Below are 22,896 nucleotides of genomic sequence, written 5' to 3'. Positions count from 1 at the left end.
ATTGGGCCAGTAGCTCTTGGGAGCAGGCCGCCATCCTTAATAGGGACGGCAGGCTCAGTGGTGGCCACTCAATTGGCCACCACCGGGAAGTTGCCTGTCTAGGTCCTGGCAGCGGGACCTCAGCCATTGTGGAAAAATCCCGGCTAGAGAGTCCCTGAAATTCAGTGGAGGCACAAGGGATAAGGCGGGAATTCTCCACATCTCCCTCCGTAACTTTGGCAGATCTCCCATGGAAATGCTTACTTTCAATTATGTATGCCCTTTCTACAGGAGTTCTGTAAATCTCCTGCCACAGTTAGAGAAGGGGATCAGGATTAACCCTGCAGAATCTCCAGACCAGAGCCCCTTGGCAGGCTTGTAATGAAAATCTGACATGTTGAGTTACAGTAGAAACATAAACATTAATAAAGTACAATACCCTATAAATAGATGCACATATAACATAATCCCTCCTGAGTGAAAGGAAGCAACTATTAGTTCTCAGATCTATGTATTGAATTATGTTATTGATACTGTAAGAATGTTTCTCAGAATCATTTGTTTATGGTGACATAAGTATTTGTGTTGTGTGTACTTTACTCAAAGCAAAACTGATAAAGATTTACATTTTACAAGTTATAAATGGAAACCTTTCAGCTTCTCCCAGTCTCCTACGATCCACATAACTAACTCCAACTCATCCAAAATTCTGTCACCCATATCCTGGCCTGCTCATCTATCATCCCTTCATTGAATTTCATTGGCTCATGCCCCCATCAAACTTAAAACTTTATTCTCATATATAAATGTCTCCATGGCGTCACCTAGTTTTAAATTAGCAATTTGGGGAAAAGGTGGGCACTGCAGGACCTGATGTGGGATGTGACATGTGCGCGCTCAGTCCGTACCAGAAGTGCACTGCCACCATTTTGGTTAGGGATCCCTGCAGTTGTCAAGCAGCCTAATGCCTGTTTTAGGCCCCATTTTAAAATTTGTTGGCAACTTATCACCATGTGCACTCTGCATTCTGCGCTCAATTTTTCTCAGCAGCAAAGCAGTCAAACCAGCAGTTCTGGAGGCTGCTATCTGAAAGGTAAGTTTAAAGTTTTTTTTACTTATCTGAAGGTGGAGTCAGAAGGAGCGGGAGTGTTCCTACCAACTTCACATTAAAACCACGGACACTGACAGCCACCACTAACCTCCACTATTACCCCCTCATCTTCCCTGACTCACCTTGGCCATCGTATCAGCTGGCTGAATTTGCTTCTGACAACTGGGGCTGGAATTTTGTTACGGAGGCAGGGAACAGGTCTGGTTTTGGGTGAGAAACCCGCCTCCAGTGAGAAACTGATTCAGATTCAGATTTGCAAATCGGTAAGCCCCTAATTGGTATGGAGACGGGTTTCCTGTCCACTTACAGCCAGTGGGACTGGGAATGGAGGTGGCTCAGATGAAGTGTGGGGATCATGTAGCTCCCCAGCGGCAGCCATCACTGAGGCAGAGATCTGCAGTTTGTGCCAAATCCTTCCACTGCATCAGAGGGAAGCAGGATGTCACAGGGGAGCTGGAGGCCTGGCACCAGGGGCAGGTCAGATCCTCGCTTCGTCGATGCCGGCCTGGATCTAATGCTGGAGGCCATGAGGGAGAGGAGGGCGGCCCTCTTCCTGGAGGTTGGCCATCTTGTCATGCAGCAGGGGCACCTCTCTGTTCAGTGTTATCTTCCACCGCCCCCTCTTCCTCATCGCCCTCTTACCTCCTGCTCCTCCCCCGATGAGCTGTCTCCTTCCAGGACCTCAAGGTCCCCACCTCCCTAGAGGGTCATGTTATGGAGAGCACAGCAGACCACAACAATGATAGAGACTCTTGCAGGATGTTATAGGAGGGTGCTACCTGAATGGTACAGGCACTGGAATCGCTTTTTCAGAAACCCGAAGGCCTGCTCAATGGTTGGCCTACTGAGCAGGTGGCATTGGTATCACCTCTGTGTCTCTGTCTGGGGCACCCGTAGATGCATCAGTAGCCATCTCTTCAAGGGATTTTGTTAGCCCCCTTGGATGGATCCATGCACTTTGGGGGATGGAGCGAAGTACCGAAGCAGCCTGGACTGGCGGAGGATGAAGGAGTCATGGCAGCTGCCAGGAAAGTGAGCACACCCATAGAGGAAGCTCTTCTTGTGGTTGCAAACCAGTTGGACATTGTGGGATTGGAAGCCCTTCCTGTTCCTGGCTGATCACTGGGTGCCTTGATAACCACATGGGTGCAATCCATGATGCCCTGGACCTGCAGGGAATCCAGCGATGGAGGTGAAACCCAATGCCCTCTGTGCCTGCACAGGCCCATTTGTGTCAAAGTGGATGTAGTCCCCTGCCCTTCTGAAAATGGCATCCATGACCTCCCTGACAGCGTGATGAGCTGTCGACTGCAAGATGCCACCTAAGTCCACATCTGATCCCTGGAACGACATGGTTGCATAGAAAATCAGGGTGACGGAGACCTTGACTTTTGCAGGTAAGGGACTGCCCTGGATCAGAGCACACATGACCAAGACCATCTGCCTGGATAGGCGCAGTCTCCTACGGTACAGGTGCTCTGTCATTTGCAGGTAGTTGACTCTTGGGCAGTAAACCTGATGTCCTGGGCAGTGCCTTCTTCCCATTGCAGGCCCCTGCTGTGCTCCTCTGGCCTCTTGCTGTCCAGAAGGTTGCATCTGCTGCAGCTTATCCTGGCTGCTCTGTCCAATGTCAAAGTAGCCTGTTCCCATCTGACCTCCCTCAGCTGGGCTATGTGTGTCCACCAGGCCTTCCCCTACCAATCGCAGGTGCTCCAGTGATGCCAATGGGCTCATGTTCCTCACCAGATTCCTACCACTCACCACTGAGAAAAGCAAGTCTCACAGCTCCAATAATGGTTACTCTGTGGCACTTTTGGAGCAACTGAAATTAATTTAGTGTGTCTGCATTACTTTAATCAGCCCTTCCCATAGCCCTCATGGCCCTCCACATTGTTCATGTCTTCTAAACCCTGTCGTGGTCCAGACATGGTGTTCTCCCCATTCCCTTCCTTTAAAAATTCAAAACTGCTGCTGACAAGCCTGTTAATGAGCTCCTCAATGAACTCAGCAGGGCCTTTAATTAGAAGATTGCGGGGTTGCCGTCCCATCCCTTATGGCATCCCTTTATAAATGGCTTTGTGCTCTGGAGGTGGCGGGATCCAGTGCCGAACTCCAAGAACACGATCTTCAAATCACAGGCGCACCCGCTCCTGCCCCCAGCGGGCTTTAAAAATCCTGACTTTGGAGTTTGCTGGTACTATCCTAAGGGGGCTGATGAACCAACCTTCTGTGGTCCTGCTGTCTGCCTCATTAGGCATGTGCAGTGTGTGCTATGCCAGTATTTTACCTTGAATGGGCAAAGATCCAATTTCTAGGCCAATGTGCTTTTTCTCAGGAAGGTTAGATACCTTCCAATACCAGTCTCACTTCACAAAGTAAATTCTGTGGGCTGATCACAAAGCAGTTCACAGCCTCATATGTCCTGCACTGCAAGTTGTGGGAAGTACGTCAGTGACAGGAAACAAGAATAAAGGCCTAAAGAGGACAAAGCAGATAGGAAAAGAAAGTTCCTTTTAAAAATGCATGATATAAACAAATGTTTTCTTCATCCTGATTTCACTGTCCCGCAAACCCTCTGCTAATTATCGGCATTTTGTGAATTGGGCAGGAAGCAACATAGCAAATAAAGTTGAGAATTTTAGTTTATTTTATAACAAAAAATAATCCTCTACAATTCCCTTTCTCAAGCAATCTTTACATTCCATCAAAACAGAGAGCACATCATAATTCTAATACATACAAAAAAAAACGAAGCTGTTTGAAATGCTATATATATATTTAAAAATAAGTTGTTAAAATACAAGAATTGCACTTTAGGAAATTGTGCTCTTATTACACGAGAACAAAATCAGTAACCCCAGGACCGTGCAGAATTATTCTAAAGGCCATTAACCCCTGCAGTACTGAAAGTGTACGAATATTGTAGCACAGCGTATTACTATACAACATACAGGAAACTGAAAAAGGTCTATTCTTAAGATAAAACACTTTCTTAAGAAAATCACTTTTTGTTGCTTATTTAGTAACTTATAAATGTGACGGATGACACTGAAGAAACTCAAAAAAGGTGCTTTGGGATATGAATTTGAAAGATAATATTGCATTAATTTATAAAGTACAGAGAGCTTTATACGTACATGATCCTAAGCTGGCAGCATTACTGTAAGGTGGCATGTGAATCTCCTCATGTGAAATCCATTCCATTAATCAATTGATTTGTATTTACATCATTCAAACTTCTTCACCATTAATTCTAAAAGATTATGAAATTACCTTGCATGATTCTAAAAGGGTCAGTAAAAATTCAATAAGCTTTAAAGTTTGTCATATTGGAGTTAGTCCAAAATCTTAAAATCGTACAGGATTTTAAATATGATACAAAAACAAAAAGTGCTGGAAATACTCAGCAGGTCTGGCAGCATCTGTGGAAAGAGAAGCAAAGTTAACGTTTCAGGTCTGTGACTTTTCATCAGATCAGTTCTGATGAAGGGTCACAGACCTGAAACGTTAACTTTGCTTCTCTCTCCACAGATGCTGCCAGACCTGCTGAGTATTTCCAGCACTTTTTGTTTTTGTTTCAGATTTCCAGCATCTACAGTATTTTGCTTTTATTTTAAATATGATAGTCCATTGAAGACTTCAACAAAGTCACTGCCAGAATGTGTTACCCATCTCTACTTTGCTTAGTTTCTCCAGAAAGAATGATTCAAAGGTAATTGGCATTGACGATGGCAGGTGACCTTTGTTGTCAGCACAAAATGGCATAATAAGAGAAGTAGTGACTGTTTTCCTTGAAGAAGAGAAGGCTGAGAGGAGATTTGATAGAGGTTTTCAAAATCATGAGGGATCTGGACAGGGTAGAAAGGGAGAAACTGTTCCCACTCATGAAAGGATAGAGCACGAGAGGGCACAGATTTAAGGTAATTGGTAAAAGAAGCAAAAGTAACATGATGAAAAAAATTTAAACACAGCATGTGGTTAAGGTTTGGAATGTGCTGCCTGACAGTGTGGTGGATGCAGGTTCAATTGAGGCATTCAAATGGGAATTAGACTGTTGTATGAAAAGGAAGAATGTGCAGGGTTACGAGGAGAAGGCGGGGGAGTGGCACTAGGTGAAATGCTCATTAGAAGAGCCGGTGCAGACAGGATGGGCCGAATGGTTTCCTTCTGTGCTGTAACAATTCTGTAACAATTATTGCTCTCTACTGTACACTATAGCCATTTAAAATGGATGTAAATACTGGCCATATACTTAAAAGTAGCTGAAGTAACCGTTCTTGTGCTCAGATTAAGATTTGAATTGTACAGGTGAGGTATAACAGGCCTGCTGCCTTTACTGGACAATCATATTGATTTGGATGGCTATTACTTGAAGACTGGTGTAATTATAAATGAGAGCAGAAAAACTTCAACCAATTATATGTTCACTTACAATAGAATGACTTCAATTTAAAACACTTTGCTTCAAGCATTGTTTCAAGCAGTTATTAGCCACATTGGAGTCTATTTCATTGAGCCAAGAGGCATTCACATTTTCTACTGATGGACCTTTTTCATATTTAAAAAATCTGGAAGATCAGTTTAAAGTAAGTTTTACGATCAGGCCTGATCGAACCAAGGTACATTGCAAGTCAATCATACTTCATTTAAAAAAGACAGAACCTGTTTTTTAAGAGGAGGATTGTGGAGGTTAATCATCATATGTTGCACCATGTATTATAAAATAAAACAAGAAATTTAACAGACAGAAACAAAGAATCAACTTCCTTGGCCAACAATATTTAAAAACTTGCATTATATTTCAGTAGACTTGCAATGGACTGGAAGAAAAGCATTTAAATATCATTTACATGTTCAGTGATAAAGGTAGTTGAAAGAAATCCAAGCATTAACAAACATTGCCTGAGAAACGCTTTAACCCCAAATAGTCTCACAAAAGCACTTTGCATAAAGCAGTTTCACACTTAATCTGATTTAAACATTGTTACAATGTGAAACTTTCAAGGTGCTTCTGAAAATAAGAAAACCATATCTGTGGATTAACTTCCTTCTTCAACATTCAATAATTACTCTCTCCTTAAACACTGACATCGTCTCAGACTTAAATCCAGTAAACTGATTGAGATGATATTCCGAACATTAGAAAAAAGTTGAAGATTGTCGCTGTATTAAAGCTGGTCGCATTAATAAAACTCAGTTTTATAATGTTCTGACTACAATAAGCAAGGCATTATTATGAAAGTTTGGCTGCCACAATGCTAGTTAAAGAATATATTCAAGCGCAACAATTAATTACTTTCTGTAATGTTGGAAAACATTAGCTCTGGTGCCAGCAATCATCTGTACACAAATGCAATCCTGTTTAAAAAATAAGGTCCTTAAAAGCCTCTATCAGCAATCCGATTCTTAACTTATCGGGGTGGCCTGGAACTGCAGATGCAGTCACAGCGTTCATGATGCTCCAACTGGATGTCGACAAGGGCCATGTTCTTGTTTCTGCCCCTCCTGCGTGTCTGACCTGGTTCAGGAATAAATCTCAACACCTGAAATGAAACAATGTGGACCTTCAGAAAACAGAATTGTTTCATTGCCTTAACATCTTTATGGCAAATTTTGATCCTTGCACTCAAAGAACATAAAGATAGATACAGATAAGGAAAGCCTTTCAGTTAATACATGGAAACAGTTCATTTTGTCGAACTAGTCAATGTTGGTGTTCACTCTTTAAGTGAGAAAATAGTCCTAATCACATATACCCATCTTTTACTCTATCTCATCTTTCCACAGAATCTCCTATCATAACATCTAACTATCTCTTAAATGACTTGACAACTTTTGCGACCATTGCTGTACTTCGAAAATCTTTTACTCTTTGTGTGAGGAAGTGCTTCTGATTATCGGTCCTGAAGTTGCCCTTTACCAGTTTATGCATATATCCTCGTCCTGAAGTCATAGTTTAACATGAAAAAATGTTCAGGATTAACATTTCTATTCCACATAGTATTTTATATACTTCTATAAGATCCACTTTCAAACAAAAATGAGGAGTCCTCAGTTTTTCTAAGCTGTCTTCAGACCTCAGCTTTCTAACATTAACTATCAGTTTTATGACCCTTCTTTGCATCACTTTCAGGGATTGACTATTTCCTTTCTGCCTTAGTGACAACAACTAAATGCAAGGTGCATTCAAACTCGAAAACTGAACAGCTTAAACATGATGACCTACATCATAAACTCTACTTATCTGATGAAAGGTCATTGACCTGAAATGTTAGCTCTGTTTCTCTCTCTTTCTCTACAGATGCTGCCAGACCTTCTCATTTTAATTTCAGCTTTCCAGCATCAGCTGTATTTTGCTTTTGTATTAGATCAGTATTCCTTTTGCGCTGTTAATTTTTGTTTCTGTAATGATTGCATTTGGTTACAGTTGAACCAGCTTCATTACCCTGATCCCTAGCAGGTATGACACTTCTTTTTTTCTTTCTTCTTATTCTTTTTCTTTGGCCTTCTTGTCTCGAGAGACAATGGGTAAGCGCCTGGAACTGGTCAGTGGTTTGCGAAGCAGCGCCTGGAATGACACTACTCATTAAGTAAGTATGTTCCCTATTTTCCTTTCAATGTTCAAGATATTGTATTGGAGCTCATGTGTTGAGGTTTTATGTGTCAGCCGTGGCTGAGTCGGTAGCACTGTCACCTGTGAGTTTGAAGATTATGGATTAGAAACATAAAAACATAGAAAATAGGAGCAGGAGTAAGCCATTCGGCCCTTCGAGCCTGCTCCGCCATTCATTATGATCATGGCTGATTATCCAACTCAGTAACCAGTTCCCGCTTTCTCCCCATACCCTTTGATCCCTTTAGACCCAAGATCTATATCTAACTCCTTCTTGAAAACATACAATGTTTTGGCCTCAACTGCTTTCCGTGGTAGCGAATTCCACAGGCTCACCACTCTCTGGGTGAAGTAATTTCTCCTCATCTCAGTCCTGAAAGGTTTACCTTGTATCCTTAGACTATAACCCCCAGTTCTGGACTCCCCCACCATCGGGAACATCCTTCCTGCATCTTCCCTGTCAAGTCCTATTAGAATTTTATAGGCTTCTATGCGATCCCCCCTCACTCTTCTGAACTCCAGCGAATATAATCCTAACCGACTCAATCTCTCCTCATACGTCGGTCCCGCCATCCCAGGAATCAGTCTGGTAAACCTTTGCTGCACTCCCTCAAAAGCAAGAACATCCTTCCTCAGCTCCCACTCCAGAAACTTGTGCACAAAATTCTAGCTCACAGTCTATATAGTACTGAGGGAGTGCTACACTGATGGATGTGTCATCTTTAAGATGAGACATTAAACTTAGGCCCCATTTTCTCTCTCTAGTGGATGTAAAAGATCGCATGGGATTATTTTGAAGAAGGGGAGCTATTCCCGGTGCCCTAGCAAGTATTTATCCCTCAATGAACACCACTGAAAAAACAAATTATCTGGTCATCATCAGTTGTTTGTGGGAGTTTGCAAATTAGCTGCCACATTTCCTACATTGCAACAGTGACTACACTTCAAAAGTACCTCATTGGCTGTAAGGCACTTTGAGATGTCCTTAGGTTGTGAAAGGCACTTTATAAATGCAAGTTTTTAAAAATTTCTTGCTTGCAAATATTGTTTAGATCCTTTCTAATTGTTCCATTTGCTTTGTTAGACTCTACTGCATCTCTATTTTAGTATAATGTGCAAATTTGACCAACATACATTGCGGGTTGAATTTTCCCAGGAGACAGACTGGGAGGCGGGACGGCTGGCAATATGGTGGGGAAATGCATCGGGAGGGGAAGCCGATGCCTTTCCCCGCCAGGCCATATTGCCAGCGGTGGAAAATTTGGTGGTGTGCCAGCCCACCTGGTGGCCATTGAACCACTTAAATGGCCAAACTTACTGCCTCCAGAGGCAAAAATTAACAGCGTAAATGGAATATAGATCTAATACAAAAGCAAAATACTGCTGATGCTGGAAATCTGAAATAAAACTAGAATGTCTGGCAGTATCTGTAGAAAGAGAGAAACAGAGCTAAAATTTCAGGTCGATAACCTTTCATCAGAACTCATAGGGAGAATGCCAGGTAAACCCTATTGTCCTCCCACTGGCTTCCAGGCCTGTATGGGCACTCCATGGCCCATGGAGGGGCCTTTGGGCAGCAATGGCCACCACGGCGGCAACAATGCTGCCCGTGTACCACGACCACCAACACACCCCTAGATGCCAGGGCCTGCCTGCCTGGCCCATGTGTCCCCCAACCCAACTCACCTGTCTTCAAGGGTGCCTCGCCATTGAGGCACCCTCTCCCTGGAGCTACAGCCTCAGCAATGGCCACTACTAGCAGTGGCGTTGACATGGCTGCCGAGCAGCCAGGCCTCTGATTAGCCCGGTAACTCTTGGGAGCAGGCCACCTCTTATTTGGCTGCTGGCAGCAATATGCTGCCCCAGGGTCCCGCTGCCAGCCGAAGTGAGGTTGGCTCCCACTTTTGGCCCTGCTGGCAGGACTTCACCTTTATATTTATATTGTATTTCAGAAATCAAGTCACTCTAGAGAGAAATAATTAAAGCTACTGTGTCAATTCATGGCACTCCATTCAATACATCTCCACTGCCTGACATCCCTTGAATGACTAGTATTAGATCTTTCCTCTCTTTCAGCCAATTCCTTAAGCTCTTCCAGTTTTTAACTAAAATACCCTGCCTTAAGATTGTGTAGCAGCCTTTCAGATAGAAATTTTTTATAAGGATTTCTTCAGGTTAAATATAGTATTGAGATGATTGTGTGCTTCCAGTGGGGGGAATTGCTTGTAAGGAAAATTAATCTGAGATTTGGGCCACAAGTAGCCTGTCTCCAAACCACACTCCCCATATACATGATATCTAGAGTTTCTAACATCCATTTAAGATATCATTTCCTCACAATTGATTGGTCAGGCAGGATCTGACTATTCTGATGCCATATTGGCTACCACTTACAGAACTACTTTAATATACGGTCAATTCCATTATTTTCACAATATCATATGATATTAAGAATGAGGAAGGTCATTCAGCCCATCTTAATTCATTCATCCAGATTTGCCCCAGAGTGCCTCCATTTCGGCACTTAATTGTTTATTAAATATTCCATTTCTCTATCTGGGAGTTCCATGTGTTAAGTACACTTTGTGTGAAGAAAAAAAAATGCTGATATCAGTCCTAAATTTGGTTTTGGAAGTTTAACCCTGTTTCCCTGTTCTTAATCACACAATTTAAATAACACACCAGATTTACTTTTTCCATACAATTAACTATCTTGTATACCTCTGTAAGATCAACAGACCAGAAGAAAACTTAAATCCCCTGAAACAAAATTTTCAGATGTGTGCTTACCATCTTCTTGCAAACAGGATATATGTACTATCTTATAGCACCACAAAGACACATCTAATTAAGGGCCAGTGCCATTAATTTCCGTGGGGTTCTCCAGATCTCCTGCCATAAGTTTGGTGAAGATGGGAAAAACCCCGGAGAATCAGAGTTAACAGCTATTTACACCCTATCTCCAGGGTTTCCACGAATCTTCTGCCAAAATTACAGTAGGAGATAGGTTCTCCAATCTCCCATTGTAACCAATGTGGAAATTCTACCTCTAAGTCTAGTAGATGGTCTAAAGAATACAAGCCCTGAGAGCACAATATCAGTACAAATGTCATTAGCTGTGCATGAACAATCCTGTGCAAAAAGGTCTTGGCTTTTAACTGCAAGTTAAGGTTCCCCGGAAAAAGACGGTATCCAAACCTACTGCAACCTATTCTGAAATGAAGTATTCGTGTCTTAAAGAAACCTAAAGGGAAGCTCAATCACAAAATCACAGTGATGTGAACTATATTTCATTGCGAGAGAATGCATGAATAATAAAGAAGTGCTATGGACATGTGTTGACCTTATTTACGCATATAGTGTTGGTTCAATTCTAAATCATCTCAATAAATTTGTATCTGTTGCCTAATGACTAAATTGACACTTTATGCAGATTTTGATACAGTAGCTGAAGCTAAATGATGATTTAACCATTTGGGAATTTTTTTTTTCATTCATTCATGGGATGTGGGTGTCACTGGCCAGGCCAGCATTTATTGCCCATCCCTAATTGCCCTTGAGAAGGTGGTGGTGAGCTGCCTTCTTGAACCGCTGCAGTCCATTTGGGGTAGGTATACCCACAGTGCTGTTAGGAAGGGAGTTCCAGGATTTTGACCCAGCGACAGTGAAGGAACGGCGATATAGTTCCAAATCAGGATGGTGTGTGACTTGGAGGGAACTTGTAGGTGGTGTAATACCTGCCCATTTACCTCCTCTCTCCTCACTATCCCAGGCCTCAAACACTCTTTTCAGGTGAAGCAGCGATTTACTTGTACTTCTTTCACTGTAGTATACTGTATTCACTGCTCACAATGTGGTCTCCTCTACACTGGGGAGACTAAATGCAGACTGGGTGACCGCTTTGCGGAACACCTCCACTCAGTCCGCAAGCAGGACCCTGAGCTTCCGGTTGCCTGCCATTTCAACACTTGCCCCTGCTCTCATGCTCACATCTCTATCCTGGGCTTGCTGCAGTGTTCCAGTGAACATCAACGCAAGCTCAAGGAACAGCATCTCATTTACCGATTAGGCACACTACAGCCTGCCGGACTGAACATTGAGTTTAATAATTTCAGAGCAAGATGGGCCCTCCATTTTACTTTTATTTTTAGTTATTTTTTCTTTTTTACATTTTTTACATTTTTTTGTATGTTTATTTTATTTCATCTTAGTTTGTTCAGTTTGCTTACTCACTTTTTTTGCATGTTTGTACTTGCTGCTGTTCAATCTTCAGTCCGTTAACACCCTATCTGTACTAATGCTTTGTATTTCAACACACCATTAACATATTGTTTGCCTTTGCTCCATGACCTTCTGGTCAGCTAATCTATGGCCTTGTCCAATCTACACCTTCTCCTTTGTTATCTCTTGTCCCACCCCTGCTTTACTTGCTTATAACCTTTGACATTTCTAATATTTGCCAGTTCCGAAGAAGGGTCACTGACCCGAAACGTTAACTCTGCTTCTCTCTCCACAGATGCTGCCAGACCTGCTGAGTATTTCCAGCATTTCTTGTTTTTATACCAAATCTCATTGATGCTTCAAGTGTTATGATAGCTTAGGGACTATCGCAAAGTGTTATTGCTCAGACTTCTTTGTGGGTTGCTGATAATGGCAGAAATTCACACTGGTGGACACAGCAGCAGACAAACTGGTTCACCTTCAAAAAATATGCTAGGTGACTTTGTACGGCAGTCGGATGGCATGTAGCAAGTGAGATACAATTCAAATATTTGTGTTGCTAATGATTATGTATTGACATGTATTGTAACTTACTAGGAAACCAAGTGCGCATGTGCAAGGTGGGGAAGTAATTCTTTTTTAATGTATTTCAAAAGTACTAGACAGTGTGTAACATAGATTTTAACACTTGTAACCCTTCATTTGATTTCTTTTTAATCAAAGGAAACTATTTTGATTGGCACTTTTCCCCTCTTGCTGTTTCAAACAAGGAAACAATGTATGGCCAAACTATATCGTCGTTTCTTCTCTGTCGCTGGGTCAAAATTCTGCAACTCCCTCCCTAACAGCAACGGGGGTATACCTGCACTAGATGGACTGCAGTGGTTCAAGAAGATGGCTCACCACCACCTTCTCAAGGGCATTTAGGAATGGGCAATAAATGCTAGCCTAGCCAGTGATGCCCACATTCAAAATAGAATTAAAAAAAGTATAATTTCTTCAGGCAAAAACTCTCAGAAAGCATTAGATATTTTGAAAATATTTCTGCCTCATGTTCATGAACAACTAACTGTAGGAGAAAGTAACATCTCTAACAATCTTCAATGCCACCATTTAACTAATCTGGTTGATACAACTTCCGATTATAAAAAGCTGATTCTTCACTGAAAATGCTGACCTGGGTTAAAATGCTGCTGTCAGCTAAAAATGCTGATGGGTGGAATATATGGTTTCCTTATTTATAGTGACATAAAGTGAGAACAGGGTGCTCTATACCTAAATTGTTGGCTATCATGGGATTAATGTAATTATGTGTCTTCCAACTGCTTGGAAATGCATATAACATTTCAAAGAAGACAGGAATATTTTCAGTTTACCATTTATAAGAAAAAAAGAACATTCAATTATATTGTGCTTTACACACCAGAACATCCCAAAGTGCTTTACAGCCAATTAATTCACTGTTGTAATATTGGAAATGTGGTAGCCAATTTGTGCAAAGCAAGGTACCACAAACAACAATGAGATAATGATCAGATAATCTCTTTTAGTGATGTTGGTTGAGCAATATATATTGATGAGGACACCGAGAAGAACTCCACTGTCCTTTTTGAGTCGTGGCATAAAATCTTTTACATTCACCTGAGAGGGAAGAATGGGTGTGGGGGTGGGGGGGTGGTGGAGGTGCTGGATTTTACCTTAGGCGGATGGGAATTCGCCACCAACACAAAAGTCGGTGGCGAACTTGCTTCTGCCTAGCCCGGGGATCCATCCCGCATTTTACGGATCCCCGGGCTTTAAGTGTCCCGAGGCGGGACTTCCACCCGGGAGCGGTGGCCACTGCTGGGACTGCAGCCTAGCTGATGCAATGGAGCCTGGAGACGAGGTAAGTTGGGCTTGCCTCACCAGGGGGATAAGTCTTTCTCTGGTGAGGCTGGATTGGTGGTTTGGGGGGAGGATGGCATCTTGGGTCCCGGGGGTGTGTTGGGAGGTGGGGGCAGCCCTCAATCAAGCACCGTGTGCCCGACTGCCATGCACCCCCCCCACCCCCGGGACGCAGAAAGGCCAGCAGCTATCGTTGGGCGGTTTTTCATGTCCCCTGCACGCCCGCTTGCCACAGGTGAAATAAGTGGCCACTTAAGGGCCTCGATTGGCCTCGGGCGTGCGCGCCGTTTCCCCCCACCCGACTGGCGTAAAGTTGACTGGAGGTGGGTGCGGGCTGGGTGCGGGCTGGGTAGGCCTCCCGCTCAGTTTTAAGCCACCCCCACGCCACCATCCGACCTGCTGGGGCGGCATAAAATTCAGCCCGGGGTCTTGGTTTAACACTTCATACAAAATGCAGCACCCATAATTAGTGCAACACCATCTGCATACTGCACTGAAGCATTAGCCTATATATTGTACTCAACTTTCTGGAGTGGGGATTGAGCCTACAACTTTCTGACTCAGAGCTGAGAGTGCTACCAATGAGCAACAGCTTCATGAATCATTAATTAAAGACTAGAACATTGGAAGAAATTGCTGTGCTTTGCTGCTGGGTAAACTATATCAACAAAGGGATGTAGCTTTCTGGAGTTATCCTGTTCTCATCTATCTTACTTTTCTTTGTGCAATGAGATGCTTTTTTATGTTGTCTGATGCAACATAAATGAGATGCGTGGAGTTCAGGTTGTTTGAAGATCTCAAAGTTTTGTTAAACAGCTAACAACTATATAAAGTACATAACTAACTATTTCAGGACTTGCCTCTTGGTGTTACAGTAGCAAAGTGACACTGGCATTTGGTCACATGACTGCATCCTGGCACTTGGCTCATTGGCATACTAAGATCTTAAAGGGACATCACTCTTAAAAGCAATCACACAACACTTTGGATTTCTGATTTGGTGAAAATACAGTTCCTTCCAATGTGTTGCATTTAGGTTCTTGCCATTTTGGTATGTAATCATTATCTGTGCTTTAACCTTATGATAGAATGTAAACTTGCTATATGAAAAAATATACTTACATGATTCAGCAGTCCTGGAGAACTCTGGCTGGGATATTATTCTTTTTTTTATTCATTCATGGGATGTGGGTGTCGCTGGCTAGGCAGCATTTATTACCCATCCCTAATTGCCCTTGAGAAGGTGGTGGTGAACTGCCTTCTTGAACTGCTGCAGTCCTAGGGATGTAGGTACACCCACAGTGTTGTTAGGAAGGGAGTTCTAGGATTTTGACCCAGCAACAGTGAAGGAATGGCGATATAGTTCCAAGTCAGGATGGTGTGACTTGGAGGGGAACTTGCAGGTGGTGGTGTTCCCATGCATCTGCTGCACTTGTCCTTCTAGGAGGTAGAGGTCGCAGGTTTGGAAGGTGCTGTCGGATAATGCGCAGCTGAGATCCCCACGTCGCCTCTTCTGTGGAAAGCCTGCCGAAACTAGTGCCAATCAGGCACTTAAGTGGAAAGCGGCGGGCCTTGCACAGGATCAAGGACCCCATCACTGGAAGTCCCACCCTTGGAGAGCTGCCAGCCAATCAGAGGCCAGTAGCTGCAGCACCAACGCGGAGGCAGTGGGTGCTGCTGAAGGAGCACTTAACAGAGGCCGAGGAATGTTGCTGGAACCAGGCCACAGGTAGGTCAGGTAGGTGGCTCTCAGCAGGCCCCCACTTCCTGATGCCGGATCCCTCGTTCAGGCACTAAGTGCCTTTTAAAGAGGGACACCCACCCCTCGCACCCACGGAGCTGGGAAGCAGCCTGCATGGAATTTTGAGCCGTTCTTCCCATGTGGCAACAGGGCCGCCAACTGCATGACTAGTTGTGGCTGCAGCGGGAAGAGGCCCTTAATTGGGGTTAATTGCCCAGTTAAGGGCCTCAATTCGTAGTGGGGCAGGAAGGCAATTCACAGGCCTTCCCGCCCCTAAATTTTGGTGGAGGCGGGATGGTGGCGGGAACAACCCCCACCCGCATCACCCCCACACCATCCCACCCAATTCTATGCTCTCCCCGTCTCCAAACCCGCCACGGGTAAAACATAAAATTCCCCCTATTTCTTGGGTGCAAGCTTCATTATTGCAATATTATTAATAAATTAAATCCACTCAGTAGTAAAAATCTGATTTATGGTATAAGTGCTAATGAGATATTCGTTTTCATCTTCCAAATAACACATAACTCATTGTTGCACAGCAAAGTTGGATGAGGCTCACTTCGAAGTATATTATTTGATTGCAAGCTGAGCAATTAAGTGGGGGGTGGTCAAAGGGTTCTGTTGCTGGTCATTAAGCTGAACCTACAGACAATGACATCATAAAAAGGTTTGATGTTGCTGAGCATGACTTTATTCTTGTCAATTTGTAATAGGTTTAGTATTGACTACAAAGTTGGAAAGTGATGATACTTTAGTCTTGACCCTGATGGTGACTAATCCAAAAGTTGTCTATTTTCTTTCACAATACTAAATTCAGAAGATCACTACTAACAATTGCTGTCAATGTAATTCAGGTCAATTAATCTTTGATTACCAAGGCAATATTTAGCAATGTTTGAATCGTTACCCAAAAGATTACTTATATAGTAAAGGCTTGAGCAAGTGGGTATCCTCGTGACACATCTTCAAGAAGGTTGAAACAGTTGATGTGAACTGCATTGTGAAGGAGATTTTAAATCTAGTTCATGAGCCTTTGTGTATACTCTGAACACAAAGTAATTTCCACACTGCACATCAGGAATATCAAAAAGAGCTTTCAACTGAATCCTTTCCAAATTCATTATGCATAAATAGCTTTCAGCTTAATGGTACAAAAAGGGCTTTGATTGATCAGGACTGTGGCTGATGCAATGACTGCTGCTTTTCTAGATTTTAAAACCAATTTACCCTGTCTGAGCAGTTTCACAATTCAAGAATAATTGGCCTCATGAGTGACCTTATACGTTCATGTTAAAAGTTAGGGTTCAAAAGCTATAGCTGGACTTCCATGTGAAGTGAAGCACAAAAGGAAAGCAGCATCTAGTTTGAATTTTTATTCTTCAACTTCACATTAGTTCATGAATATAAATCAGTTTAGAGGTTTGCTGTGGTCCTGATATGATTAGAGCTCTGAGAAATCTTTATGTTCAATATTTGAAGGTTCAGCATAATTGTTCAAGGATTCTGTCAGTTAATGGGATAACAAGAATATAGCACAGCCATTTAAGAACTAGAATTCTCATGTCAAAATATGCAACGAGACCTGGGTGTTCTCGTACACAAGTCGCTGAAGGTAAGCATGCAGGTGCAACAGGCGGTAAAATAGGCGAATGGTATGTTGGCCTTCCTCAAGTAATTAGAGTACAGGAGCAAGGATGTCTTGCTGCAATTATACAGGGCCTTGGTGAGGCCACACCTGGAATATTGTATGCAACTTTGGTCTCCTTATCCGAGGAAGGGTGTTCTTGCTATAGAGGGAGTGCAGCGAAGGTTTACCAGACTGATTCCTGGGATGGCGGGACTGACGTATGAGGAGAGATTGAGTCGGTTAGGATTATATTCGCTGGAGTTCAGAAGAGTGAGGGGGGGAATCTCATAGAAACCTATAAAATTCTAACAGGACTTGACAGGGTAGATGCAGGAAGGATGTTCCCGATGGTGGGGTAGTCCAGAATCAGGGATCATAGTCTAAGGATACGAGATAAACCTTTCAGGACTGAGATGAGGAGAAATTACGTCACCCAGACAGTGGTGAGCCTGTGGAATTTGCTACCACAGAAAGCAGTTGAGGCCAAAACATTGTATGTTTTCGAGAAGGCGTTAGATATAGCTCCTGGGGTGAAAGGGGTCAAAGGATATGGGGGGAAAGTGGGAACATGTTACTGAGTTGGATGATCAGCCATGATCATAATGAATGGTGGAGCAGGCTCGAAGGGCCGAATGGCCTACTCCTGCTCCTATTTTCTATGTTTCTATGTTTCTAAAACTTGTATCTAGCAAATGTTACAGTGCAGTGTCTCCATAATTTTTGTCTTCTGCCTGAAAGGCAACTAATGCAAAGAACACCAACATCCGATTGTATATGTCTGTATGAGCTTCAGTATCAAAGATCGGCCAGTATCAGTGGAAGCGCTCAAAGTCATGACTTGAATGCCCTAGTCTTGGATATTTCTTCTACTGCATTCTTGGGAGATGTTAATAACAGGAAATTGCCAAAGGAAAAGCCATTTTGTATTTTTTAAAAGACAATAACGCTGCAATTAACCATGGCTGTGAGATCATATCCAGCGTATGTATCTCTCATATGTGCTATGTTTGAGCTGTCTCAGCCCAGGTTTCACCATGCTCCGAGCATGTAAGATGGTTAAGAAGTTGATGTTGAATGTACTGTGCTTACTTAGTCTCGCTGCTGAGCGAGACCATGAGTGAGATAGGTGCTGGATTAGTGTGTCAAATGAATGTGCTTGTAAGATGCCTTGGTCTTTGCGTCCACTTTCAAATAAGAAGTCCTGTTTTAAATTTGAGGAAAATTAGTGTAAGCCCCTATTCCTGATCTTTAACACTACTGCAATTAATAAATTTATTTTACATTCAGTACATTAAATTTCATATTAAAAAGAACTGTTTTGTAAAAATGTGCTTGATCTGTTTAAAAATATTCTTTCAAAAATTACGGGACATTTTATTTTGGCATGTAGATTAAAGTCTTAAACTTATGTTGTAGCCTCTGTCTAAGATATGTGCACTTTAGTAAACTGAATACATGGAGATTCTGACCTCTTATGCTAAGCAATTGGTAAAATATTGCAAAGATTGCTGTTGGCGTAAAGTGATAGTGGCCAGTGTTGTTGGGAGTGAAGTACAGTACTTATTCACTGATGCTAAAATAATGTTTATTGGAGATTTTAAGTGCAAATGCAAGTATACTCAATTTATGTGCTTCAGCAATCAAACCAGCAGATTGGATACTTAAGAGGAAAGAATGACATTTTAGCAGTAAAACATTGCTACTTTGATGCATCTGTCTCATAAATTGAAAAGGTACAAAGGGAAGGTCACTGGTTCATCATTTAAAGATGACTTGGCTCAATTGTTTTCCATTTTTTAGATTTCTGTGCACTATGCACTAAGCGAACCAGATAAAGAAGTATCAGCAAAAGCAGGAAATGTTGCCAGCGATGTGACAAGCATGCATGAAGTACAGGCAAGTCCCATCCTCTGCTATACAACAGCTTCCTGTACCAGAAGCATGTAATAAGAGTAGAGATGTATTCTTCTGAAGGTTCACATTTGCCTTCCTCTTAAGGCAAACACCTACGACAACTTTATTTGAAATAAATGGTGGAAGGATGGCTTCCAGGAAAATAAGGCTACCTATGCAGCCATAGCTAATGACATACCTCAGCTAACCATCTAGAGAAGTGTAGTGAAAGTGCAATGTTGGTTGTACTACAATTAGAATTATTGCCAAATGTATTATTGGTATCCTGATCAAGGAAGCCATAGAGCACATCTCCACTCCCTCAAGGTTTCAGAATAATTATTGTCTGCTGAGTGGTTTCTAACTTCACCTTGTATCCAAAATTTGTGATACATGAAAAAGGTGTATTCTTTGGCTGCAGGGTTCCCCTGGCATTATAGTGGCTCTTGACCTCCTTCAGTTACGCATTGTGAGAGCCATGCATGCAGATCAATAATGTGCAGAACTGTGGTAGCTGGTACATGCTGCTTGCTTCCAACAGTCTCCAGCTATGCTAATTTATGGGAATTATATCCACGAAGAGGTGCTCGGCACTTTTTCATGATATAATTGTGTGTCTCTTCTCCCTGCATCATTGCAGTTGCTTTTGCAGTGGCAGGCCTGTAAAACTGGCTTTGTTTACTATATAATGCCCAATTCTACAGCAATTTTGTTGAGTAAACATCTAACTGTGCCTTCCCAATACTTAACTGCCTCTTAATTGCAGTTTACAGTTGATTAAGGTGATCAGTACTACTTGTCTGCTGTATGGAGGGAGGATTTCGCCCACATTTTAGCCAACAAAATCCTGAGTAAACCAGCAGGAGTAAATTCTCCACAAAATGATTGATTCTCAGTTAACCTGTAAATAGCACACGGTATTTTTTAGGTTTGTGTACTCTGGTGCCACAATTTGAGCAAATATTTTCTCTTTTCGCATCTCATACGCCAATTGGTCTGCTTTACAAATAACTTGTTCATCTTGGTATTCTAATCTTCATGACATGATAGTAGTTATTTTATTAAGTAGGAATTACTGGACCAAGATACTGTAAACATAAAGATTAATTAAGTTAATTTGTAGAGCAAAATGTTCTTCATAATATTTCTCGTGTCAGAAAAGTACCCCAAACTGGCACATTCGTTTTGAAGCTCTCCTTAACCAGATGTTATTCGCCTGTCATTTTAATTCTCCTCCCCACTCCTACTCTGACCTCTGTCCTTGAACTCCTGCACTGTTCCAATGAAGCTTAACATATGTTTGAGGAGCAGCACCCCATTTTTCAATTAGGCACTTTACAGCCTTCTGGACTCAACATTGAGTTCAACAATTTCAGATCGTAACCTCTGTCCCCATTCATTTTTTGGACAGCAGCTGTTGGTAATAATTCTGCTCTTTCTCATTTACACCACCTCTGGAGCCATCAATTGTTTCTTTATTTGTCCTGTTACCATCTCCTTTTGCTTTGCACTGTCATCCCTATTGCCATTTAATCTCTCCTGCCTTCCAACCTACCAGAGACCCTCCCTTTTGTTTTTCCCTCCCACTTTCCCTGCCTCTATACTTGCTTAAAACCTGTAAATCTCTAACTTATTCCCATTCTGACAAAAGGTCATTGGCCTGGAAACATAAGAACATAAATAGGAGCAGGAGTAGGCCATTCAGCCCCTCGAGCCTGCTCTGCCATTCAATAAGATCATGGCTGATCTGATTGTGGGCTTAACTCCACTTTCTTGCCTGCCCCCCAATTAACTTTGTTTTTCTCTCTACAGATGCTGCCTGACCTGCTGAGTATTTCCAGCATTTCCTGTTTTTATTTCAGGTGTTATTCTATCTTAATAAAATAGAGTAAACTAGAATATTACACTTCCAACTGGGAAAGCTAAAAAGAGATATTGCATGGTATTAGTGCTGATGTGTATCTGAAGAGATGAGAAGAGTTTTCTGGAAATATCAGGTTATAAATTGTATCACAGTCTCCGTTAAAGATAAGTTAATTACAAATACCTCATGATATTTCATAACTGTTTTTGCTGGCATGCAGTTGCAGGATCGCCAGTGTTCAGTACCACAGGCACAGTTTCCCCCACAACGTTGAACAAGGAGGCAGCGAGGGAAGAAGACCGCATTTGTCTGCTTGAGCTCTTCTCGAAGGTTAACTGAGTAGTTTCGTGGAGTACAACTGTAGCGTTTAACATCATTATTCATTCTGTTCAAGTCAGCTGTAAAAGAAGATTTAAAGAAAATAAGTTCTTTGCTTTAAAAGTATCATCAATGCGTGTTTTCTGTGGTTGGGTTCAGAAAGTGCTTATTGCTAACATTTGCAGGCTTTTCAGATTTGTAAAAGAAAATAATTTCTACTGACAAGCACATTACAATTTGATTCCATTATCTCAGCCATTAGGCTAAACTATTTATTGTGCTATTTCATTTCTGATATATCCTTCAAAATGAAGCTGTGCAATGATCATTTAAACATTATGGGCTATATACTGTACACTATATTCAAAAGCTATTACCAAACCAGTGATCATCCTATTAATTTCACTGTTCTGCTATAGGTAGTTATTCTGCTAATGACACAAGTTGCCTTGTACCTGATAAAACTACCGCAAGCCACGTTTAATGTATTCCACTTAGCACTCTCATTATATGTATAATGCAAGTTTAAAGCAAGGTGTGCTATGTTTACAAAGTATGTACTGTTGGGCAGTGAATCCTGTTCCCTAGACTTTGTAAATATTGAAATGAATTTCAACAAATAATAATGATTTCAACTACTAAACATGCAGCAAGTTGGGCGGTATTTTATGCTCTCCACTGTGGCGAGTTTGGAGGTGGGGAGAGCATTTAAATGGGTGGGGTGGTGGCGCATGGCCTGCCACCTTCTCCACCCTGATTAAGTCCGTGGCAGGAAGGCCCATGGATGGCTTTCACGTCCACTGCCAATTGAGGCCCTTGAGGAGCAATTAATGCCCAATTAAGGGCTGTTTCCTGCCGCCATTGGTATTGGTGGGTGGGCCTGTCACCACACAGGGAACACAATGTGCAAACCCATGCAGGGTTGCTTGTGGACACCTGGGGTGGGGGGGGTTGACCTTGTTCAAAAGGCCTGATCGGGAAGGTGGGCCTGCTGAAACCACCCCTCCTCTTGTGCTGACCCCCCCCTCCCCCGTGATCCACACCCTGCGAAACCCCTCCCACCATCACTTACCTCTGGTCTGGGTTGCTCTGCGATTCTGGGCCTCCGGTGGGTGTTCTTCCAGCAGTAGCCACTGCCGAGCAAAAGAGCTGCTGGCCTCAGATTGGTTGGCAGCTGTCAGCAGGCGTGACTTCCCGCCCCCAGGGTCCTGATCCCGGGGAAGGTCCGCCGGTGGCCTCTCAAGTGCCTGACTGGGGAAGACCCACTGTATGACGAGCTGAAGGAGGCAATGCAGGTCTGTTGCCAGCTCTCCAGCCAGCGTCCGAGACCCCCCTTGTCTCCAGAAAACTGCCCCCGTATTACCATTTTACTACTGTTGTGAAGAAAAGTGTTATTTTATTATGTTTGGCGGTATGTTGAGGTTTAACTAGTAAGAACATGAGAAAGCATGAAATGAGTTCAGGCTATTCATACAGTGGTGTAAGAAATACAACCCATTGAAGAATTGGGGCCCTTTGGTGATATATCTCCAGTGATTTAATGTTAATGAAATGCTAGTGCTGTGAATGGTCATTTACCTAAGCTATGCTCACAATTTACCATGCCACTGTGTTGAAAATTGTAAAGTGGAGCTGGAACAAA

General features: G+C 42.5%; 1 protein-coding gene across 3 annotated transcripts in view; it reads right to left on the bottom strand.

Moving 5' to 3' along the window:
• Positions 1–4,636: 4,636 nt before the first annotated feature.
• The window catches only part of pdgfd (platelet derived growth factor d), a 215,649-nt gene continuing 197,389 nt past the window's right edge, over positions 4,637–22,896 (bottom strand). For all 3 annotated transcript variants that reach the window (XM_068033754.1, XM_068033756.1, XM_068033755.1), the window contains 2 exons: positions 21,120–21,334; positions 4,637–6,633 (listed from right to left, as the gene is read on the bottom strand). In XM_068033754.1, coding sequence (XP_067889855.1) covers positions 6,502–6,633; positions 21,120–21,334 — 347 coding nt within the window. In that variant the 3' untranslated portion in view covers positions 4,637–6,501. The remainder of the gene's footprint in view (positions 6,634–21,119; positions 21,335–22,896) is intronic.

This window comes from Heterodontus francisci, chromosome 6 (assembly GCF_036365525.1).
Source record: "Heterodontus francisci isolate sHetFra1 chromosome 6, sHetFra1.hap1, whole genome shotgun sequence".
Lineage (NCBI taxonomy): Eukaryota > Metazoa > Chordata > Chondrichthyes > Heterodontiformes > Heterodontidae > Heterodontus > Heterodontus francisci.
This window is presented reverse-complemented; position numbering and strand designations above follow the sequence as displayed.